At 38.8% G+C, this 22,164-nt stretch overlaps 2 protein-coding genes across 4 annotated transcripts; one reads left to right on the forward strand and one right to left on the reverse strand.

Moving 5' to 3' along the window:
- Positions 1-1,157: 1,157 nt before the first annotated feature.
- edem3 (ER degradation enhancer, mannosidase alpha-like 3) lies at positions 1,158-14,907 on the reverse strand. Of its 2 annotated transcripts, XM_008407094.3 has the most exons (21): positions 13,960-14,907; positions 13,822-13,867; positions 13,639-13,739; positions 12,950-12,989; positions 12,362-12,474; positions 12,040-12,193; positions 11,595-11,729; positions 9,541-9,646; positions 9,246-9,343; positions 8,489-8,614; positions 8,311-8,394; positions 7,460-7,543; positions 7,137-7,261; positions 6,754-6,925; positions 6,518-6,663; positions 5,682-5,826; positions 5,309-5,500; positions 4,473-4,638; positions 3,468-3,653; positions 3,082-3,129; positions 1,158-2,376 (listed from the first exon to the last, which is right to left on the reverse strand). In XM_008407094.3, exons 1-21 carry the CDS (start codon positions 14,064-14,066, stop codon positions 2,021-2,023), a joined length of 2,730 nt encoding a protein of 909 aa, XP_008405316.1. In that variant the 5' UTR covers positions 14,067-14,907; the 3' UTR covers positions 1,158-2,020. The 2 variants fall into 2 exon arrangements, with proteins under 2 accessions (XP_008405316.1, XP_008405317.1); XM_008407095.3 differs by lacking the exon at positions 3,082-3,129 and having other exon boundaries at positions 13,960-14,905.
- Positions 14,908-15,493: 586 nt separating this feature from the next.
- npl (N-acetylneuraminate pyruvate lyase (dihydrodipicolinate synthase)) lies at positions 15,494-22,055 on the forward strand. 2 transcript variants are annotated; one of them, XM_008407096.3, is made up of 12 exons: positions 15,494-15,625; positions 17,693-17,783; positions 18,118-18,191; positions 19,224-19,311; positions 19,406-19,463; positions 19,780-19,855; positions 20,003-20,095; positions 20,227-20,372; positions 20,817-20,863; positions 20,952-21,036; positions 21,119-21,158; positions 21,257-22,055. In XM_008407096.3, the coding sequence occupies exons 2-12, from the start codon at positions 17,713-17,715 to the stop codon at positions 21,394-21,396; spliced, it is 918 nt and encodes a 305-aa protein (XP_008405318.1). In that variant the 5' UTR covers positions 15,494-15,625; positions 17,693-17,712; the 3' UTR covers positions 21,397-22,055. The 2 variants fall into 2 exon arrangements, with proteins under 2 accessions (XP_008405318.1, XP_081462587.1); XM_081606461.1 differs by lacking the exon at positions 15,494-15,625 and having other exon boundaries at positions 17,497-17,783.
- Positions 22,056-22,164: the final 109 nt, after the last annotated feature.

The following is a 22,164-nucleotide window of genomic DNA, read 5'->3' on the forward strand; positions in this document are numbered from 1 at the left end:
AATGACTAATGACACTATCATTTTTATTTAATTTTTTCTAATAAACATTTTAATTCCATATTTTTTCAAGAAGAAGTTCAACTGAGTAAAGTAACATATTAAAGCAGAAATTACATCATTTATTCAATGCACTTTTGGTCCTCTATGTGCAACAGGGTTGTGTGAAATAATTAGAAGTTTGATTAGATTTAGATTTTTTTGTTGTTATAGATTTTACTGATTACATTTTTAATTCCTGGCATTCAGTTAATTAGCTGTTTTCATTCCCAGTTTTGACTAATTAAAACATTAATGATTTCACTCAGTATTTATAATAGAATTGTGCTCCATACAAAATTAGCTGATTGAGTTTATTTGAATCAACGTTTCTGTTTTAAAAAAAACAACAACTAATGATTAATTTATCTTTAAAAAATACATATACATTGACAGTAAAGACAGCTGGATTTCACTAAATAGTTTTTAAAAAAGTGTGATGGAAAAAATAAAACCCCTCTATTTATTCTTCTTCTGCATTTGAGTTGACAGCGTCACCAAAACCACAACAGTCAAGCTGATCAGCTGGTATTTGCAAACAACTTTTGACAGTTTTTGACTGTCTGGTTAGCGCCCATCAACGTGACAGTCCAATTCATACTCTTGTTAATAATTTGTAAGATATGAACTCACTTCCCATTACTTCCTATTTCTGTTTATTTTAGCAGTATTTTAACTTAAATCTATAGAAATTCACAGAAAGGTAAGACTATAGTAATATATATTTTTATTTAACATAAATTTTTCTGTCTCAGCACTCTTTCATAAGACTATAATGCCATGGTGCATACTGAGAATTTTCCAATTACATGTGTGTCATGTTGAGTCAAGTGATTTGATGTGGGCGTCCGCCCACTGTTTATAGAAACGTATGTCGGAAAGAAGCGATTTGAAAGCCTTCAGCCTTGACTCAAACATTCCCATTATTTTGATGTCAAGATGTGCTCGCTATTATTTCTCAGATTTATGACAGCTTTTTCCACCTACTTGGTTTCAACCATGCCGTCTCCCTAATGTGTAATTATTCACATTTAAAAGAAATTCTCCAAACAATCTCAAGCAGCAAACTGAGTAAAAGGTTTCACTGAAAAACACAATGAGCTTAAAAAGATTAAGACAACTTAGTTTTCGATCTTTATTGAATCTCATCCTTTCAACTCATTGATCTCTGCTTCTTCCAGAGTCCAGAGTGAGAATCAGTTCTTCCAGCGCCCTCCAGTGGCGGCCTGTGGTTGCGCTTTAACGCAGAGAGCAGGTTTTGCTCCAATGTGGTCCAGAGAATGTTGTTTCTGTTTGGAGGTCAGTGACTGGGCAAAAAACACTGTAGTCTTTCAGTCAGTCTATCTGGGCAAATAAATATTTACATATCTTATCATATATATATATATATATATATATATATATGCTCAAGAAATGATAGGTTTTGTGATCTTATCAGACATACAACCATAAAAATATATTTATCTTACCAATCTTCCCCCATAATAATTAGTTGTTTCTTTTTACTCTAACGAAAGTATGTGATGAGCCCCAAAATCAAAACATTAAATGTTAAATCACATGTAATCTGCACTCTCAAATAGAATCAGTTGGTCAATGAATTTACGACTGAGAAGGAAGTTCAACTGAGTAAAAATGGTCAGAAATGCATAGACAGGAAAAACAAGAGTAGGAAGAAACAGATTGGAAAATACAGTACAGTTACGTACAGTTTCAAGCGATCTGGTCCGAGTCATTAAAAAACAAAAGAACGCACAGACAGAAACTGTTCCAGAAAGTGAGGTAAGACCCATGGTCTCTTAACTCATTATCTATCAAATGACTCCCACAGTTACAGCAAAGGGGCTCTGCCTTTGCAGGTAAAACCTTTCGCAGATGGTAAAATACACCTTTTAAGACAACTCCCTCTGTGTGAATGTCCCCTCTTCTCTCCCTACGCTGTGGTAAACCCACAGTTGAAGAGCAAATATGTGTCTAACGCCTGTCAGAGCTCATCCTTCTCCATCTGCTTGAAAGCCTCCAAGTCTTCCCGCCAATCAGCCAGCAGCTCGTCCACTGACTGGCTGCTGGAGTCCGTGTCACCTCGAGGCTCTTCCGTCGTCTCGGAGTCTCTCTCCTCTTTGGGCCGAGCCGTTTCCGCCTGTGGATCTAGGGCTTTTTCCTCCTCTTCTTTTATGACTTCCGCCGCAGGGCTCACCTCCTCCTGAGCAGGAGTAACTTCCTCAGGGGCCGATTCATCCAACTCCTCCGTGCTCATTTGCGACTGGCTATCGGGTTCAAATGAAGTGGGAGTCGTTGCCTCAGTTTGACAGTCCTCCTCCTCTTCTTGCACATCCGCACCTAGGCAGGAAGCACGGGTGTGAGATGAGGCGTTTTGCATAAAAATGAGTACAAGTCACACATACTTTTTATTTTTTCTGCCAGAAATCCACACACGCTTCCATTCCAGGTCAAAAATAGAACAGTTTTTATAAAGAGGCTGTCAAACTCGAACAGCATGGTGCTGATCGTGAGTCATGTTTCCTGCAGGATATAGCCTTCCTCACATAGCTGCGCAGCCAAACTGAGAGCCAACTGATAAATGGAAAAAAAAACAACAGCACTGTGATTTTTTTTTTAACTAAAGCTGGCAGCAGTGTTTGTCCTGATTCTAAAAATACAGCTGATTGTAACTGAGCAGTTTTCACTTTTAAAGAAATAACTACATCGCAGACGGATACATGCAGGAATCACTAATGCTGGTTTCCAAATCCCACACCGATTTCATTTCACATTTTTATTACACTCAAATATCCAGGCAACCCATTTGTTGAGGAAGGGAGGAAGAACAGACAGATGGATGGATGCATAGGTAAAAGAAATGGATGGATGCTCCTGTTTTCAGATTATGATCACAACTGATCTGGGTTTGTTCAGCCAGTTTCATATTAATCATAAACACCTGAAACTGAGATGTTAGTTTACATGGATATGTGGATGCAAATGTTCCAGTTTAACTTGAAGAGAAGAGGAATAGACAAAGTGGGAAAAGAAGAGATCACTTACTGCCCTCAATCAGGCTCCCAGGAAGAGGTTTATCTTTGAATATGGCTGCTGCTCATCAACAGGAGTGAAGGCAGCAAGTAAGGAACAGAAAGCAGGTAGAAGGGTAAAAAAAGGTAAGGTTACAAGGCAGAGAAAAAAAATAATCAGAAAAAGACTTGGATATGAGGTGACGAATCTGCTCCATCATGTCTCATTATAACCGCAGGGGGTTGGGTGCCTTTGAATAATTCCTTAAATCATTTACATCCCCCCCCCGTGTTTTGTTATACACAGCTAAGCACATAATGAGGCTCGGCTGATGGGGAGAGTGGAGCACAGTGACGTGATCAGACTTGTAATGAATGATATGTGAAGTTTGGCGCTCAAGGAAAGGAACAACGTCGCACCTCTGTCTCTGGCTTTGTCGCTCAGCAACACCTCCACCTCTCTGTACTCCTTCAGCGCCTCCAGCAGGATGTTCCCCTCCTTATGAAACAGGAAGAGGAGGGGCAGCGTGATGTCGTCCGTGCTGCGGCCGTCTCCGGCCATCTGGAACAGAGGAGCCGTGTCGCTGCTGCTGCCCTCGTTGTCATCTGAAAGCAAAAACACAAGTTAGTGAGGCACAGCTTTACCAAACTACCGTATTTTCCGCACTATAAGGCGCACCGCATTATAAGGCGCATATAATAGACGCTTCAGTTTGGGTTACCAATTTGTTCCGTACTCTATTATTACACATCCACATTTGTAAAGAAGTGGTACCCGAGTACTTTATATAGTAGGCTGCCCCAGTCTTTGTTTCACTCACGGTGTTGCGATATTGTGCCCAACTGCTTTCTGGGTAACAGACCAACCGACACACTGCCGCCGCCGCAGTCTCTGTCTCTCTTCCCCTGCCCCTCCACCCCTGACTTTAAATTTATTATCAAACTTTATTAACAAACCAGCGTTCTGACAACTATCCCAGCATGCACCGCGCACTTCTTCTTCTACGGGGGAAAATGAAGTCGGCGGCCGTTTACCGTAGTTGAACCTGTTGTGGCTCAATATTGGTCCATATATAAGGTGCACCGGATTATAAGGCGCACTGTCGGCTTTTGAGGAAATTGAAGGTTTTTAGGTGCGCCTTATAGTGCGGAAAATACGGTATATGCTTTTTTTAAATTATTATTTTACTGCACTTATTATAGCACTCTTTTATTAAAAAGGAAATATTGAAAATGTCATAAATATAGAAGGAAGTTTAATAAAGCCCTGTTGCTCCTACAAAGCTCCGTTTAAACGATAAGCCATCATGTTGGGTGCAGCGGCCTACCAGACTGGATGTCTTCAAAGCTAATCCAGTTATTGCTCACTAATCTAGTCACAGAGTAGTCAGCATCTGTCTCGGGCAGCTTGCTGTCTGCACTGACCGATGACTATGCCTCCGATGGCGCCGGCCTTCTGGATGTTCCGGGCCTTCTCCGCAAACATGCACTGACCGCGCTGCAGCAAGGCGATGTGGCCCTGGACGTACTCAGCATTGGTGATCTCGCTGCAGCCGCTGTACGGCTCGGCCACAGTGACGAAGCCCCGTACCTGCACGAAACACGAAAAGAGCTAAGATGCAATGTTGAATAACAGTACAAATCCATCTTTAAGTGTTGCATATTTTGCACAAGCAAAACCACAAACTTTATGTTATGTATGAGAATTTTATGATACAGAGTAATAATTGAAGTGTGGTGTGCATTATATTGTCGCAGCATTGCATTTTCTTGTACTTGTATCATTTTCCTTTCACTTTAAAGTTAATGCACTAATTTGTGCTGGTCCTTATCTTAAAGTAAAACATATCTATCTCTATCCATCCCTCCTTCTCTTTCTCTTTCTATATATAAATACATATAAAAGTAATTGATTATTTTATAGACTATTCTGACAATTAAATGATTTATTACATTTAAAAAATTGCCACATTCTGCAAAAATAATTAAGCCTTTTTATTCAATGATAGAAATATTTTACATACAGTTAAGTAGTTACTCATGTTTTAAATAAAAAAATATATGAATTGGTTGATGCTTAGTTACTTATGGTAAACTACATTGACTTTTGTGTGTAAGATTTGTGTTTCATCAAACTACTCATTTTTGGCTCAATTACTGCTCAGAATATGTTTTTTTTTCCAACTAATGGAAAATAACACAAAAATAAACTAAAAACAGAGAAACGTTTATTTACACCTTTGGCAGACAGAAAAACTTACCCCTGTGGAACTTTTGGAGAGGTCGGTGCCAAACTGCGCCGGTCCCGCAGTCAGCACCACTCTACCAAAGAACGGATGGGAGACGATCTGGATGGCTCTGGGAGGCAGCTGCTCCTTCTGCTGCTGGCTCGACAGCTCCATCATCTCCTGCATGAAACGCACGCCGTCCTCTGCTGCCACTGCGCTCACAGCCTAGGCGTAGGTGCGCACAGAGTGGGAGAGGAGACAGCCGTCGTTAAAGGACTCAGCCGGGAAGACACCGAAAATAACACAGGTGTGATACAATTCTATCTGCCAGGAATAAACGGATAAACTGTATGCTAGTTTTAATGAGAATCAGCCATCTGCTGCGTGGTCCTGCTGCGGTGTTAACCTGTGTAGCATGCTGGACCAGCTGCACCCTGCCATCTTTCAGGTGGATGAGACTGACTCCCATCCGTCGAAGCAGCTCCAGATGTTCAGGGTTGTTTGCCATAAAGTCCTGAGCCCTCAGGGGAGGACGGCCCATTCCAGGTTCCCTAAAAGGGGAGTAAAGGGTAATTAATAAAATGCATATTTACTTGTACATTACGAAGCCTGACACAATAACAAGTACTGCCGGATAATAAATTGTCCCAGAAATTGTTGCAATAAACGACTGCATTGTCATTTTGAGACCATTTTCAACTAATAATAATAATAATAATAATAATAATAATAATAATAATAATAATAATAATGGCTTATTAATGCAAGCATATCCACTTAAATATAAGAACAAAACTTTAATTTCTAAAGAACATTTTACACTGGAACTAGAAGATCTTTTAAATGTCCAAAAACAAACAAAACAACCAAAGCGACAATAATTAAAGTCTTTGTAACCAAAGTTTTACTTCAAAAAATAATCATTCAGGTTAGGTGGGAAAAACAGGAAAAGGTGGCAGATAGTGCAAACTAACCACATCGTACTGGATGCTCAGTATTAGCAGTGTGTCTGAAAATGCTGGCTTTTCCACAACACTAAAGTCGGACATCTCTTAAATGACTGCTGTCCAATTTTCATTTTTAATTTATCATGCGATTAATTTATTTATTGCTTATTGTGACAGGCTTCTTATGAGAAACATTAATACAATTATAACCGGAGCAGAAAACGAGCGATGCAGCTGACACAGTTACCCGATATGCGAAGGGCCAGGAGCCGGTTCAACCTGTGCATCTGCATACCTGTACGGGGCAGGACGGGGACAGCTCTTGTCGACGGCACTTCGAATCGGTTCTCTCAGGCTGCGAGGAAAGGCGGGGTCGGGAAACAGGAGCCGGGTGTTGGGACACGTCCAGTCAAAGTTGGAGTCGTCCAGCTCCTCGTCGGACTGAAACGTCCACAAAGGTTTTTGCCGTTACCGGAAGCGCCACAACGCTTCCGTCAAGTTTTTTTTTTTTTTACATATTCTTTAGGTTACCGTTTTGTTTGAGGGAATGGACGAGGCGTTAGGGGCTGTAGAGAGAGACAGAGGCAGTAAGTGAGCCTCGGTTGTGAAGACGTAATCCTCTACATCAAAGGGAATGTCTTCTGCCTCAGCAAACAGCAGGAAGAGGTATTTAAACATCTCGGCAAGGAAAAACGAGTCCATTCTGAAAAGAAACAAACGGGGTGTGAAGCATAAAGCAGGATTTAGTTCCTTTAGCTACAATTTGTTTGCAGCATAACAACCACAATTGGATAACACAAATATCCCTTGATAAGTATTGTCATATATACAATAGATATCTAAATATTGCAACCACTTCTATTCAGTTTATTTTCATTGCAAAAAAAAGAAAACGTGAATCTGTTTGGACTTACCGGTCTTCGTGGCTCCCAGTGCGGACATCCTTCATAGCAGCAAAACCGCAAGGAACCCGAGCAAACCGGTTGAGGTTGTCCAGGATGGTGCGTCCTGCCTCCAGGTAGTAAGGGTCTCCTGTGGCCTGGTGGAAATGGGAGGAAGCAGGTTGGAAAAAGACAATATGTCAGCTGTGGAAGCTGCTACAGTCGAGCACAGTCTTAGGAAAAAATGATTTCTTTGCTGCTTGAGGTGGAGTAAATCACAAAAGTGATGCATGGTAATGGATATTTCTGCAAGGGCAGCGAAAACACAGCGTTAAGGCAGTCGTTTGGTAAGTCACCTTATAAAGGAAGTAGGTGCTCTCTGCGAATTCAGGCCTCAGGGGATGCTGAGCCCAGTGCACCCTGAAGTCAGTAGTGAAGGCCTGAGGACGGACAGAGGAGGGCGCAGCGGTCAGCACGTTAAAGAGAATGAGACCAGCAGATGAAACTCCAACATGCACTCATAAAGTTGGATGGTCACGTTTCGATAGACCTGCAGTTCAGTCGTATTCTTTGCATTTTAAGATGACGAATTAAACAGATTTCTGTTAGATATTGAAAGCTTGGGATTTTGCTTCATAACCTAACCTTGTTTTAAACTTCCCCACATGGTTATCTCTGATCTGCAGTGATGGGAATAACAGCGTTAAACTGTATGAGTTTCCTGTTTGTAATTCCATCTGTTTAGTATCCATTTATTGAATCATATACACAACTTCATGATAAACATGTGAATTTATATCCTAACATTTCATTAAGAGGAGTTTATTTACATCAATTTGGCATACAGAATATGCTCAGAGAAACATGGCAGTCGCAGCATCATACTGTGAGAACAACGAATCGTTTCTGTTCCCTTCACAATTTTGTACTTAAATCCTAAAAGAAATACACAGAGGTTTATGGGTTTTATACGATGAAATGTGACTGAAGGTCAGTGTGCGCAAGACACTGTTTCTCGCCTGCTCGCATATCCAGCGGATGATCAGCGGAGGTTTATTTTAGAGTTGGGTTTCTGGCTTTCTAAATGGGCTCATGCAATAAGAGCTGCTTTTATCACCTGCGCAGGCCACAAGTGATAATTTGATTCTTTCATTTGTGGCAGAATTCGAAACCAGCACACAGCATCTGACAGAGTGAAGCAGATTACCTCTGGGAGGAAGTTGTGTTTTTTGGTAACTTGGTACAACATCTCGTGAGTCTCGATTGCAGGACGGATATCTCCCTTCAACACCTGAAACACACGCAACGTATATTCATTTCGACGAAACGCCAAAAAGACCCAACAGGCGACCTGATCCATTCGGCAGAACAGGTTCTAGTCGGACCTGAAGTCCAGGGAAGAAGGCCAGCAGAGAGTCCATCCAGGTGCGAGCAGGAAGCAGGGGTTTGTGGATGTGGACGTCCAGCAGCAGAGGAGGCTGGCTGATATACTTCATAATGGATGCATAGTGCTACATGGGAGGTGTGAAGGAGAAATGGAATATAGAAGAGAAGACTTTTAGATGCATGGAGTATGAAGATGAACATTCACAAACTAAAGAGCTTAACGCCCTTAAAATCGTGACGTTAAGCCTTCCTAGCTTCATTAAATATTTCATGCTAAGTAAGAACCAATCAATGAGAAATGTATTATTCACTAAGAGCTTAATGCTGGAAAACCAATATGGTTTGATTGGGCGTGACAAAAGTCTGTCTACAGGTTTACTTTAAGTCAAATTTTCCAATCGCGTTACTGAAAAATAATACAGAAGAGGGAAAACTCTCACATCAGACCACTGAAGCTCCTCTAACAGTGGATAAATGGATGTATGTGTGCGAAACCTTCGCATCACTCATTATACAAAACAGATCGATAGATTATGTCTGGGACCTTAAAAGCATGGCGAGGAAAATTATTTAGGACCTGAGAGAGAAGCTTAAAAGCATAGCATTGCGTCAGCATGTGTGGGATGATCTTATGACAAATGCTCTGAAGACAGAGAAAGAATCGATTTACTCAACGATGTGTGTGTGTGTGTGTGTGTGTGTGTGTGTGTGTGTGTGTGTGTGTGTGTGTGCGTGCGTGCGTGCGTGTGCCCTCACGATATTAAAACGCTGCAGAAACCGGTCGTCTCCCAGGAGGATGTAGGCCTTTAGCAGGTATTCATAGTACGAGTCTATTCCGGCTCCGACTCCGCTGTCTGCAAGCGGCAAGAGAAAGGCAGCTTTCAACGGGATTTTCAATGCAAGGTACAAAAACGTTTGTGCTCATCCGACCTTTAACTTTCTCAAGGCAACTCAAATCTTTAATCTGCTTTTTAATTTACCAGAAAGCTAAACCTTTCCTCTATGACCAGTCTGCAACTCGGTCCCATCCCCACACTCTGCATCATCTCACCTCTTCTGACCCACTCTCCTGAGTGGATGTTGATGGTGGTTCCCACCAGGTTGCTGTTTCTCTGCCTCTTCTCCCACAGAAAGTCCAGCGCCCTCCGAGCATGGTCCTGTCAGCGCGTGAAGAATAAGTTACTATAAATCCAAAATCTACAGTAGCTCTCTGCTGTGAATGAATTACTGACTGACTCTGTGCTTGCTCAGCAGTTTACTGCCGCACCAAGAAAATTAATCAGTCTACGGCTGAAACGACAAAACAGTCTTCCTTGCAAAAGTATGTGTACCTTGAACATGGATGCAACTAACAATTATTTAAGTAATATATTATTCTGTCGATTATTCCGACGATTAATCAGATTAAAAAATTGGCACATTCAGCAGATATTTCTTTTTGACTATCATACAATAGTAGAAATACAATAAAAGATGCAAATACATGAATAATTCAATTCCTTTTTTTTTAATAAGAAAAGGAACATTTTATTGAAAAGAAAATGCAATACTCCTTCACTGTATGCTTGATAATTTGGAGCAGAAAAAAATCATCTGCAGATGAAAGATTACTTCTTACATTGTACAGTTTTGTTTTATTTACTACTCTGACTATGTTGTTCATTCAGTAAATGCCCTTTTTTACTCTGCATATTCCAGTATAATAGACCACTAAATTAGTTGACGAATATTTCAATAATTGATTCATCATCGGATTAATAGTTTCAGTTCTAGTTACAATCACAAACTTTAAAAGTATTTTGTTTAGATTTGATGTAACCAACCATCACAATGTAGTACATAACTGTTAAGTAAATAAATAACTGATGCAAGGTTTTCATTTTTTTATGACTAAAGACAGAACAGTGGAACTTCTCAGTTCAAACATTTGTATTCAACCCCCTTCTTCTGATACTCCTAAATTAAATCCACAGCAGCTATGTCATGTGCTCTGCTTGCAACAAGTCATGTTGGTCCAAGCCAACAGACATTTTGGTGGTGGTTCAAAAAAGACAGAAGATAAGGTACTGCTTGACTGTTATTAGTAACACCTGCAGTATTTGTTTTTCCAACTGCACTACCTCAAGTCAAATATTTGCTGGGAAAAATACATCTGCATTTAAGCAAACAACTGCACCCAAGGCAGTCAGGAGCTTCAAGAGTTTTTTTTATTATTATTTCAGGTGCTTGTCAGATATCTTGGTAGGTTGTCAGGTAAAATAGGGTAGGCAAGAATAAGCTTGGCTTCAGCCTATTCCTTTTTTGGTAAATTATGGGTTTGTTTATTGTTGTTTGTTTATTTGCTTTTTTGGGGGGGGGGGAGTTGTTTGTTTGTGTCATGTGTTTAATGTGGACAATTTACCAAAATAAAGTAATGATTGATTGATTGATTGATTGATTGATTGATTGATTGATTGATTGATTGATTGATTGATTGATTGATTGATTGATTGATCACTTTCATTAAATTGTTTCATACAAGTTACTGGTTTTTTTGCTTGTTTTTTTTTTTTTGCTTTACTCTGAATTATGTAAGCTCCAATATTTTGTTCATTCTTTGACAGTTTTGCAAGTAAAACCTAAAACTTCAGAACATGTATCTTATGCAACCAAATCTAGAACTTACGTTAATAAGTATTGCTACATAATAAAGGTCATTTTGTTCAGCAGCTGCCAATTTTCAGATTTCAGATTTACGAAGGTATATTTCCTAATTATTGGGTGTGATTAGTGTGAAAATAAGTAAAATCTGGCTAAAACTGTATTAAGTTTCAACAGATAGCTTATTTCCGTCTTATTTCATAATCTCCTGCGAACGTGATATCGTAGAAGCTGCGTTGCATAAAGGGTGCAGTTGTTCAGTGCTGCCTGTGCAAATATCTATTCCGCAGGTCATAAACTTGTGTATCCATTACCATAAAAAAAAACCATTACATAAGGTAGTTTAGTGTGTTTTATTAATTAGACCAGTTTCTTACTCAAATTAGTGTTTACTTATAAGTGGGTTTGTGGGGATTTTATGGGTTGGATATCATGCATGACATTTTCATGAATATTAATTTGTACCTCAAACACAGGGTCCCCAGTGAAGCGGCTTAAGGCAGCAAACTCCAGGATCATGGTGCCAGCGCATGCCGTGCAGGTGTCCGTTTCCGTTCCGGTTCTCGTCTCTGGACCCCTGACGCCATGTTTCAAGTTTATCTTGTAATCAGAAAAAAAAAAAATAATAATAATAATCAAACAAAGATTTTCAAGACTCCACACAGAAGCAAGTCAAGCGTGAAAATGTGTTTAGAGATACAACAGCTGTAGCCGGTGAAGCAAAGTGGAAAATGCAAATAAGTTTTGAACTGAGACAGATCTCCATGCAAATGGAGTAGTTGGTAATTGGAATGAATTACCAACTACTTCCAATACAGATTATCATTTCTGCTTTATGGAGCTACTATCACGCTGTAATGAAAATTGCAAAAATTCTCCCCACATGAAATTGAGTGGCAGTGACTCTCACCCTGGGATAAGGCAGGCCGCTGCTGGTGTTAAAGGCTGGCAGTAGTCGCAGTCCCAAGTCTTTGGCCATATGCAGGAGCTCGTCTTGGTACCACTGCATGTTCTGTCCTCCGTCCTTCAGCATCACGGCCATAGAATGACCACCGAGAAGACCCCTGTGGGACCACAGTTTAAAAAAAAAAATCAGTGCAATAGAAGCTGCTGCCTCTTCTGTTTTGTATTTGACATCCACTGTTTTAAGCACTCAGTACTGCAATAATTTAAAATAAATAATGCAAGATAACTTTTTTTTTTTATGCATAGGCAGACCAATCGAATCTCACCCAAGGACTCGAATGTTGGTTTCAAAGACCGACACCACAATGTCATTGTCTAGCCGCACATCAGACAGGACTCTCCTCACGGCGGCTTCAAACTCCGTCGTCTTGTTCAGAAGCTGCAGAAATAACCCAAAAATCACCCTTAGTTACAGACCTTAAGATAGTATAAAGTTCAGTTTTAAAATTTCAGAGAAACTATGAGGATGTTAATTCTGTTGAATTTGTAGTTTATGATTACTTTGATTGATTTTGTTGCATGTAAAATTCCACGATTATTAAGAAGTGGTTTATTTTGAATATTATTTCCTTTTAACTAGACTTTTAGGATTGTATAAAACAAATTCATACTTGGTTTTATCCACTTCTTATATTTACTTGATTTTATAATCAATATTTGGGGATTTTATTTTTTTTTTGGTATAGAATTACTGCTCAATTACTCCATTCTTATAATACTAATTTTGTTGAAATGTCACAGTAGCTATTCTTATGCAAAAAATCCTGCAATAGTCAAACAGTTTTCCAGTTAATTTGCTCAATTTTTATCATGTAAGGTTACCAAATATTAACAACATAAGAAACAATACTCACCACCAAAGTATCCAAGGTGTCTATTAGCGTCAAAGAAAACCTGGCAGATAAACCAACAAAGTTAATGAGTGCTTTTGTTGTAATAGCAAATAAAGTTTAGACTTTATTTTATTACTGAGTTTTACAGTATGTATTGCAATGACAATTAAAAAAGTTATTTGAAATTCATCACCTTGTTGCCATATATCTAAAAATAAAATCAACTCTTTTTTTATTCAAAATGACGCTTCACTACAATAGTCACGTCTAGTAGAGCAACTGAACTGCCAACTATTTTAATTGACTTATTTATTTTTATGTAGGTCTTTTTTTAACGAAGCAAACAAGTAACCAGCATTCCCGTCAAGCTGTTAGTTTCAGGGTTTTGCGAGCTTCAACACTTAAGTATTTATCATTATTATATCACAACATTAGTTTTGCATTTCACTCCCACATTACTGTTAAATAATTTTTCTGCCTGTACTTTTCCAAATAAGTTGCAGCGCTTTTCTTACTCAGTTAAACTATGCCATTGATGTGTTATAAAAATTTTTTAAAAAAAGCCAAGTGTATAAAGATTCAATCCAAATTTGAAGCTTGCTCTCTGACATCTGTGAGCAATCAAGCTAGACCCTGTGGGATCATATCGGCATCACTGTTTCCATTAAAACAAATTAGGCCGAGGGGCAGCAAGGCAGAACGCTACCTACTTCCCAAGCGCATCATCCACATCTCCTCGACTGGGTTCAAGGCCACGTACTCTCCCTCTGCAAGTCAGAGGCATCAGCTCGTCTGCTGGGTATGCATGGTCCTAGAATAAACACAAACATTCCTTGAACTCCATGCCAAGAACTTCATACTTCACTGTTTTTGAAAGTAGGACCAAAACTTACCATGTAATTCTGATATGCATGGTCAAACATCTCTACCACTTGGTTCCTTTGGTAAAACCACAAAAATTAGCGAAATTCTGTAGGATTAAACAGGTTTTATTTTTTAATCATACAACAATCAGTGTTCCTGTAACTTACCTAAACTTTTGTTTCTCTTCCCGCGACATAGCCTCCCCATAAGACCATAATGTCCCGAAGAGCATCAACAGGCTCAAAACAGGCGGCATGTTGTGATGTGTTGACATGATAGCAGCAATGTGCACTCAGCTGCAGTTTTATGTTAGATATTTAGTCATTACCACTGCTCTAATCCAAATGGACACCATGGCACCCTTCAAGCACATTTAAGTCCAATCATGTCTTCGTGAATTTGCGCTACCGACAACTAAGTGCAATCAGAAAGTTGGGAGGAATGTTGTTTCTATAAAGTAATAAAGAAGAGAGGCGGAGCAATGCAAGCAGTTTCAGGTCCTGTTTACCTTTCCAAGCTGTCACCTGAACCCATGCGACAAGAGACCGACTTTCATACACCGCATTCAAGCAAACCCACTCAGTTAAATGAAGCCAAATATGACACTGACAACCACGGTTCAGTATACAAAGAAATATTCTAATCTCTTAGTAATTTAGGCCAACGATAAAAACAGAAATGCTTACAGTCTTGTTTTAAGCTTCACTTATACCAAATAAGATTAACCAAATAATTCAAAAACCATACCAAATGACACAAAGGAGTCCTATTAGTACAAGTTCCCATTGTCAGTGAGTTAGCGTTTAAAGAAACTAGTTAATTATTTCCTCCGCTTGACAGTATTTCGTCTTTCGTCAGCAGCCGAGCACTTGTCAGAGCTTAATTAGCTAGCTATGCTAATAAAGAACCGTAGTAATGGCAACAGCTTTACCTGGAATACTAAACATATTGAAAATAAGCGTCCACATTGTTAAACTGTGAAGTTGGCCTGTGTCGTTTGGAATATAAAGTGAGCAAATGCACCGAGTACAAGGATTCCGCTCAGAAACTAGCCGTCTTCCTAACCGGATACTACTCCGAAAGAAACGTCAACAACATCCGTTTTGTTATTTTTACCCCAGAGCTTAGTTTTCAGGTGCAATTTTACTTTAGCCACATTCACAATCCCCATCATAATTTCAAAATCAACTCATAAGTTTTTAAGACGCAAAGTTTTGTGTTGTTTAGTTTATATATTTGGATTTACATGTAGGCAAACCGCTTAAGCGAATGCTACGCCTGAAAGTCTGTACTCAGGGTTTACTATTAGAATTTTTCGTCACCTTCCGTCGTGTTCCCTTTCAGTTCGACTCGGAAACAAATGTTTCCCACCATACCAGCTCCTTCCAGTCCCTTAAGTCTCCACCAGTATACACTTTTATATTTCTCTCTCTCTCTCTCACACACACACACACACACACACACACACACACACACACACACACACACACACACACACACACACACACACACACACACACACACACACACACAAATAGTATATATATATTTTTTACTTTACTGTCATGCATGTATCGAAAGGTAAGATATGTATAATTTGATCTATATTTAGATACATATTTAGAATTTTTGTGTTTTTCTTCGATGTAACTTTTGAACTACACATCCCATGATCCATTGAGGTGTCAGTTGACACTTCCGATATTTTCACATGACTAGCAAACCAACAAATCCCTGGCGAATGAAAAATCCGGCTGAACAAATTATAAGCAGCAACTTCCATTCCAGAAAATAGCATTTATCCAGAGGTCTAATTGAGGATCACACGCAAAGGTATGATGAGAGTTAGATATGTCAAATGTTTCCACAAACTACAGAAACTGCATTGAATATTTTCATGTGTTTTTTGTTTATTCGTGTTTTCTTTCTGTTTATTCTATATAGAATAAATAGAATGTTGGTTATATGAATATTATAACAAACGTGTTTCCGTTTTTGTTATTCTGTAATGCACTAAGATTAAACTGATTATGTACTCACTAAAATACTCAAAACCACTAACACATTTGTGTTTTATTTTATTTACTTTATTTTATTAGTTGATGTCAGTGTTCTTTTCTGACATCCTGATTGATAGATCAGACGTTTTTCACCATCCTATGCATGTTAAATGTTACTTACTAAGATAGTAAGTAACATTAAGTAACAGAAATATCTTCAAAAATGCTTAGTTAACGTTTTTGGGGAACGTTGACGCATGCTTTATTGTCTCATGTTTTTATAGCAAAGCCCAGAGTCAGGACATTTTTGAAAGGATATGACTCTACAGGAAGTATTTAGGCAAGGAAAATGGTGTAGAAATTTAACACCATTTATTACAGAGTGAAGGAGATAGTGAAAAAAAATTAGAAAAGCTTAGTGACTTCTTGAAGACAACTAAAGGAATAAAATATCTACATGTTGAAGATTAAATTGGCAAAATGCGTGAATAAATGTGGACATAATTAAAATTAAATTGTAAATCAAGAGAAGTGGAGAATAGTCCAAAGTTACCGAATAGGCAGACGCCACATGAGACAAACTATGCCACGCAATTTTCCACAGGTTGAATATTTTATATGTATTCTGGAAGACTGAAGCTAAACCAAGTTGCTGAAAAATTTTGTTGCCTCAGGGGTTTTTTAGAGGACATTAACAAACAACATCATGACGAAGGAGCGCAACAGAGAGGCCATGGAGAAATAACAAAAGAACATTCAAAAAGTGTAAAAGAGCATTTGTGAAGCATTGAATGTGCTGATGGTGGAGAAAGTGGAGTAATATATTTCAGTAGTTTAAGGTCTCCGTAAACACTTCTGAAAATCAAACTGATTGTGTTAATGTAATGTTATAGAGCCCAGTAATGAGAAGCATTCTGTACTTGAATACTTGAGACATATAGTTGTAACAAATTAAACATCTATAACTCAAAATAGTCCCACATTTAACTTGAGCTGCCACTCAATGCTTTGCAGCGATCCCACTATATTATAGATATTGAAGGTATTAAATTACATGGCATAATGCAGGACTTAAAAAAAGGAGAGACTCAATTGGAGCAAAGAACAGAGAGTAAGGTAACTTGGGGAATAAACTTAAAAAGGAGTTAAGTTTTGGTTATTTAAAGAAAAATCATGGTAAAATGAAACATATCTGGGAAATATTAACCTCAGAATCACCACAGGTGGTTCTAAAAACTATCAGGAAAGCGCATCAATTAATTTTAATTTAAACATGAAATGTATGAAAGAGTGACTTATCAGTTGGAAATATTTGCAACAGATATCTTCACAGTTATCTTTGGCTTGCAGGGGGACAAAGAGGTCAGGTCAGATGAGGTGAAGGGATCAGACTCAGTTGCCATCTTAGAAATGCTACAGTGTACACAAACTGTCAGAGCAGATCATCTTGTTGAACAATTTCTTAGCATATTTTGGACTAAAAGGGCTAATACAGATAAATAATTCTGTTTGGTGTCACCGGCAAACCAGGGATTAAATCTTCTGATGAAATTGACTTTAAAATAGATAGCAATCGGCTTGAAAAGGTAAAAGAAAAGCAGTGATCCAAAGGAGCAGATTGGTGGAATAGGGAGAAAACAAATGGCATGCCATTGTACAGTTGTTCACAGTAGATGGCAGTATGTACTCTCAAGTTGTTTTGGAAGATACCAGAAGTAAACAAAAAGAGGAAAAAAATAAGTGGAACAACGTTGGGATTTTCTGGTGTTTGAACTGAGTAGACGCCTTAGTATTCTTCTTAGTACTAACAGTACTAAAAATGATTAGGAAGCTCAGTCCTATGCCTTTCTTTTTAAACTCACAGTTTAGTTGTACTTCCTTTTACTTTTATGTTTGACAGGTTAGCTTGTTATCTTAGCCATGGCTCCTGGTGACGACAGAAAGGTGACAGGTCTGGTTGCTGCCACATTCACTCCTTTGGATGCTCAAGGGTAAGGAACCTTCAGAAGCTCTTCTATCATTTCAGACCATCGCAGCTCTGACTGATACTTGTGTGTGTGTGTGTGTGTGTGTGTGTGTGTGTGTGTGTGTGTGTGTGTGTGTGTGTGTGTGTGAGAGAGCACGCAAACACACACCAGTTTGTGCGTGTGTGTGTGAGTCTCTCCTACTTCCTTGTGAGGAGGAAAGAGGAATAGCGCACGTGTGTGCATGTGTGTGTGGAAAGATCTGACAAGATGTGTGACCACCATCATGATGTGGAGTTCTGTTTGATCATGTATTGCACCGTGTATGTAGGACTGTCTTTCTCCTATTTTCTCGAAACAGTGAGGTCAACTTATCAGTGATTGGACCTTATGTTGACTACTTGACAGAAAAGCATGGTATAAAGGGCATATTTGGTAAGTTTAAAAGTGGGATGCCTTCTGTTGACGTTTGTCCTGTTTTATGTTCCCACTTGAGTCAATATTAACAATGCATAGCTACTTGATTTATCTGATTGATATGTCGACACTGTCATTCCTTTGTCAAAAGAGTTGTGTTTCCAGATGCGCGTCTAGTGTGAAGAGTGAAGTAACCCCCCCTGCCCTTTCCTCCAAAGGTTATGATGGTCAATAAAGCAAAGCATTTGAATTTTAGTTTGCAACATGCATGTGCTGTTGCTTTTGGAGCAATGGCTTTTTCGTCTGTCTGTCTGTCGGTACTGGAATCACTTCACTGTGGAGTATTGCAATCTCTCACCAGCTTCAGCCAGCTTTGAGGTCTTTTGATTTTGTCCTGGGGTTGTCACAAAACATGTTGGCTTCCTGAGCTGTTGACCAGTCATTTCTGAGGTGTTGCACATAATTTTTTGAATGGATGAACTTAGGCATCTGGAAATTGTTTGGATGAACAAGACTTGTGGAGGTAAACAGTTATTTTCCAGACACGTGGAGTGATTTATGTTTTATTCTCCCATGATATCACACAAGGAAGCAATGTATTTGAAGTTTTACCGTACATATTATACAGCCAACGATTCGTAATATACATATTAATTTCCAAAGCCAAATTGAATGTTGCAACTCAGATTATCTAGGCTTTGTAGATATCACTGGAGTCATTGATGGTTAATTAATCAGAAGATTACAAAGTCATAGCATCATCCTTGATTTCCCAAGCAGTTTAAAAGTGCAGCTGTCTTAGTCTGTGGACATTGCTGAGTTTATAAAAACGGTAAAAGTTCTTAAAATAAACTTCCCTCTTTTTTTTTTGGGGGGGGGGGGGGGGGGGGGGGCATTAGCAGAAATAAATAAATTAGCAATCCTCACTGACCAAAAAAATAAAAAAATAAAAAAAAACATTTAGGTTTAGATAAATGTTCCACAGTGAAAAAGAAATACTTTAATGTGAACCATTTAGTGTGATTAAGACATGCCTCATGTTTCTTCCAGTCAATGGCACGACCGGAGAGAGCATGTCCCTCTCTGTTGCAGAGAGGAAGGTGCTGGCAGAGGAGTGGTGTCTGAGAGCAAAGGGAAGGTGAGCGATCTTACACTTTGGTTGGCTAATTTTTCCCTCATTAATTTACATTTAGCAGGTGCAAATATTAAATTCTGACATTTTCTCTTAACAGAATGGATAACGTGATTATACATGTCGGATGCATGAGTCTCAAAGACTCCCAGGACCTGGTGAGTTGTTGGCTGATTTACTGACTAATGCGAGATGAAATCAAATTACCACTGACCAACAAACCAAGTGTTGAGCTAAGCTTACATCAGTAACTGCTGCATAGTAATGATTAATATTCACACACACCAGTGTTTCGCTAATGAGAGTGACGTTTTTATTTCGGACTTTCTAATGGCTGAATATGTTTTTGTTGTAACGTGTGTGTCGAAGCCTTCTTTATGCTGGTTGATCAACAGTGTGCAGCAACAAGGTGTTAGAATCGCAGTATAACATTACTCTGGTTTGACTAAACTTAACTCTTATTTTCCACTCCAGGCTCGTCACGCAGCAAAGATTGGAGCTGATGGGATAGCGGCCATTTCTCCCTCCTTCTTTAAGCCCAGAACTGCAGGTGTGACATACACCATTGTTTTAATCTCTCATGCTATAAGACTTTAGCATCTGCCTCCAGATTTAATTCATGTATCAATGCTGCTGTACGATTCTCTATAAGATCCAACCATTTCTGTGTTGTTGTTTCTTGGTCTCCCTGTTTCAGAGGCTTTGAGGAGATTTCTGCAGGAAGTTGCTTCAGCTGCTCCAACTCTGCCCTTCTACTATTACCAAATCCCATCCTTTACGGGGGTGAATGGTCAGCGGTTTGATTTGTGCTTTGCAGTAAAGTAATATAGAGCTGAATTAGTCTTTAAGCACATGTAAAGACCTAGCAGGCGTCTACTGCTGTAAATTTGACATTTTTCCCCACTCCCCGGTTTTCTTCAGTTCCAGTGAGAGATGTGATAGAAGACATTGAGAAGCTCATTCCCTCCTTCAGAGGAGTAAAGTTCAGTGGGAGCGACCTGTTGGACTTTGGCCAGTGTGTCGGTTACAGCCAGCCTCACTGGTCAGTCCTGTACGGCGTAGACGAGGTCAGCCTTCCCCCGCATACTCATCTGGTCTTGTGTCGCTGTTGCTCTCAGTGCCATTATGAATTAATATGGATTTTTAAGGTGTTTAAATTGTTTAATCACATTGACTAGAATAATGTCTTCTCTCAGCGCTTTTGCAACTGTTTCAAACATCTGGACTCTTGGAGTGCTTAACAAACTTTTCTGCTGATTTTCCCCAAATTTTCAGTGTGAGGTTGTGAAACTGCAAAAAAATATTAATTGATTTAAAGGATTTGAATACATATTTACTGGGGTTAACAAATGACATCTCTCTTTCAATTAATGATTTTGTTCAATAAAATATAAACATGTAGCGTGGATGAATCCTTTTTTGAAGGCACCGTGCACTGCTTGTTCAATTCAATGTAAACCTCACAGATCATCACTCTAAAACTAAAGATCTTATATATTATTTTACTGCAGCAATTGCTAGCTGGTCTGGCAATGGGAGCTAATGGAGCTGTTGGCAGGTTAGTAAACTTTCACTTTCATAGTTCTTTGCTATAGTTCAGTTATTTTATTGTTTTAATTTAAGGCTACACATTTATTTTCCTGCAGCACATATAACTACGTGGGATGCTACGTCAACGAGATGATTTCGGCCTTTGAGACGAAAGATCTAGTCAAAGCCCGAACCATTCAGGTAGCGCTGTCCCTCTTTACAAACTCTCCTGTCATGTTTCTGACATATTTGTTTAAAAATCTGGTCTGATTTCTACATCCAGTCCAAAATCCAAGAACTCCTGCGTTACGCCATAAAACTTGGTAAGTGGTAACCGCAATATTCACCTTTAAAGTGAAGTCAGACTGAGGAATTCACCAGCAAACTGCATGAAAAACCATTTTGGTGTGTGTGTCAACAGGTTTCGATACTGGAGTAAACAAGCAGCTGATGTCCGACGTGTCGGGCTTGCATCTCGGGCCGCCTCGACTCCCTCTGATGCCGTGCTCTCCTGATCTTGCTCAGCTGCTCTTACAGAAATACCACAGCATTTTTGACTAATGGGTGGCGTGTCTCAGCTTGTACAGATTAAACAATGAGAGTTCATCTTTTACCTCGTTCCTGCTGATTATGTTCACAGTACTGCAACGATGAGGCCAGTTACCGTCTTTCACACGTATCAACTAATCAGCTATTTGTTATCAGATGTGCAGATTTATTTTTGGAAAAACGTAAAATGTTACAAATTTTGCAGGTAAACTAGTTTCTATTCTGTTCTCTAATATTGGACCATTTCTAGAAAGTAGTGACTCTTTTAACTACTTAAATGAGTGATCAAACTGACTTTCTGGGAAGTATTTTTTCTTTTTTATTAATACAGGTTTAATTTCAGCCATATTTTTGATCCGTTAGAAACAGGTCAACATTTTTATTTTTCTGTTTTAATGTTAAATATTCACATTAAAATAAATTAATGTAATATATTTTTATTAAAACCGTTAACTGACTTGAACTGTGACAGTGAAGGCAATGTGTGAAATTGAATCATACAGTTATGTAAAAGAACATTCTTACCAAACATCAAGGAGATCATAACATGTTGCTTTTTGTTGTTGATTAATGAGTTTGTGCTTATTGAGAAATAAAAGGGAAATTAACTGAGTGATCTGTGTTTTAAAGCCTTTGAAAAATTACTAATAAATATTTTTTTGTGATTCTTACTCATGCCTTTTTCTTTATTGCTTTGAATTCAAAAGCTCAGATTGTTGATGTTTTAAATTCTTGATGCAGTCTATAGGAGGTTGTGTCTTTCTTTTTAATCTTATTTAT

The sequence above is a fragment of the Poecilia reticulata genome, chromosome 4 (assembly GCF_904066995.2).
Source record: "Poecilia reticulata chromosome 4, P_reticulata-male-v2, whole genome shotgun sequence".
In the NCBI taxonomy this organism is placed as follows: domain Eukaryota; kingdom Metazoa; phylum Chordata; class Actinopteri; order Cyprinodontiformes; family Poeciliidae; genus Poecilia; species Poecilia reticulata.

Bases quoted from the DNA above. Each gene is read 5' to 3' on its own strand.
- edem3 (XM_008407094.3), bottom strand. From the start codon at position 14,066: ATGTCAACACATCACAACATGCCGCCTGTTTTGAGCCTGTTGATGCTC. The intron at 11,730-12,039 runs GTGAGAGTCACT...TCTGATTACAAG, and splicing joins GCGGCCTGCCTTATCCCAGG to ATAAACTTGAAACATGGCGT. The intron at 8,615-9,245 runs GTGAGGGCACAC...CCTCCCATGTAG, and splicing joins TTCTGCAGCGTTTTAATATC to CACTATGCATCCATTATGAA.
- npl (XM_008407096.3), top strand. From the start codon at position 17,713: ATGGCTCCTGGTGACGACAGAAAGGTGACAGGTCTGGTTGCTGCCACA. The intron at 19,312-19,405 runs GTGAGCGATCTT...TTCTCTTAACAG, and splicing joins TGTCTGAGAGCAAAGGGAAG to AATGGATAACGTGATTATAC. The intron at 21,159-21,256 runs GTAAGTGGTAAC...GTGTGTCAACAG, and splicing joins GCGTTACGCCATAAAACTTG to GTTTCGATACTGGAGTAAAC.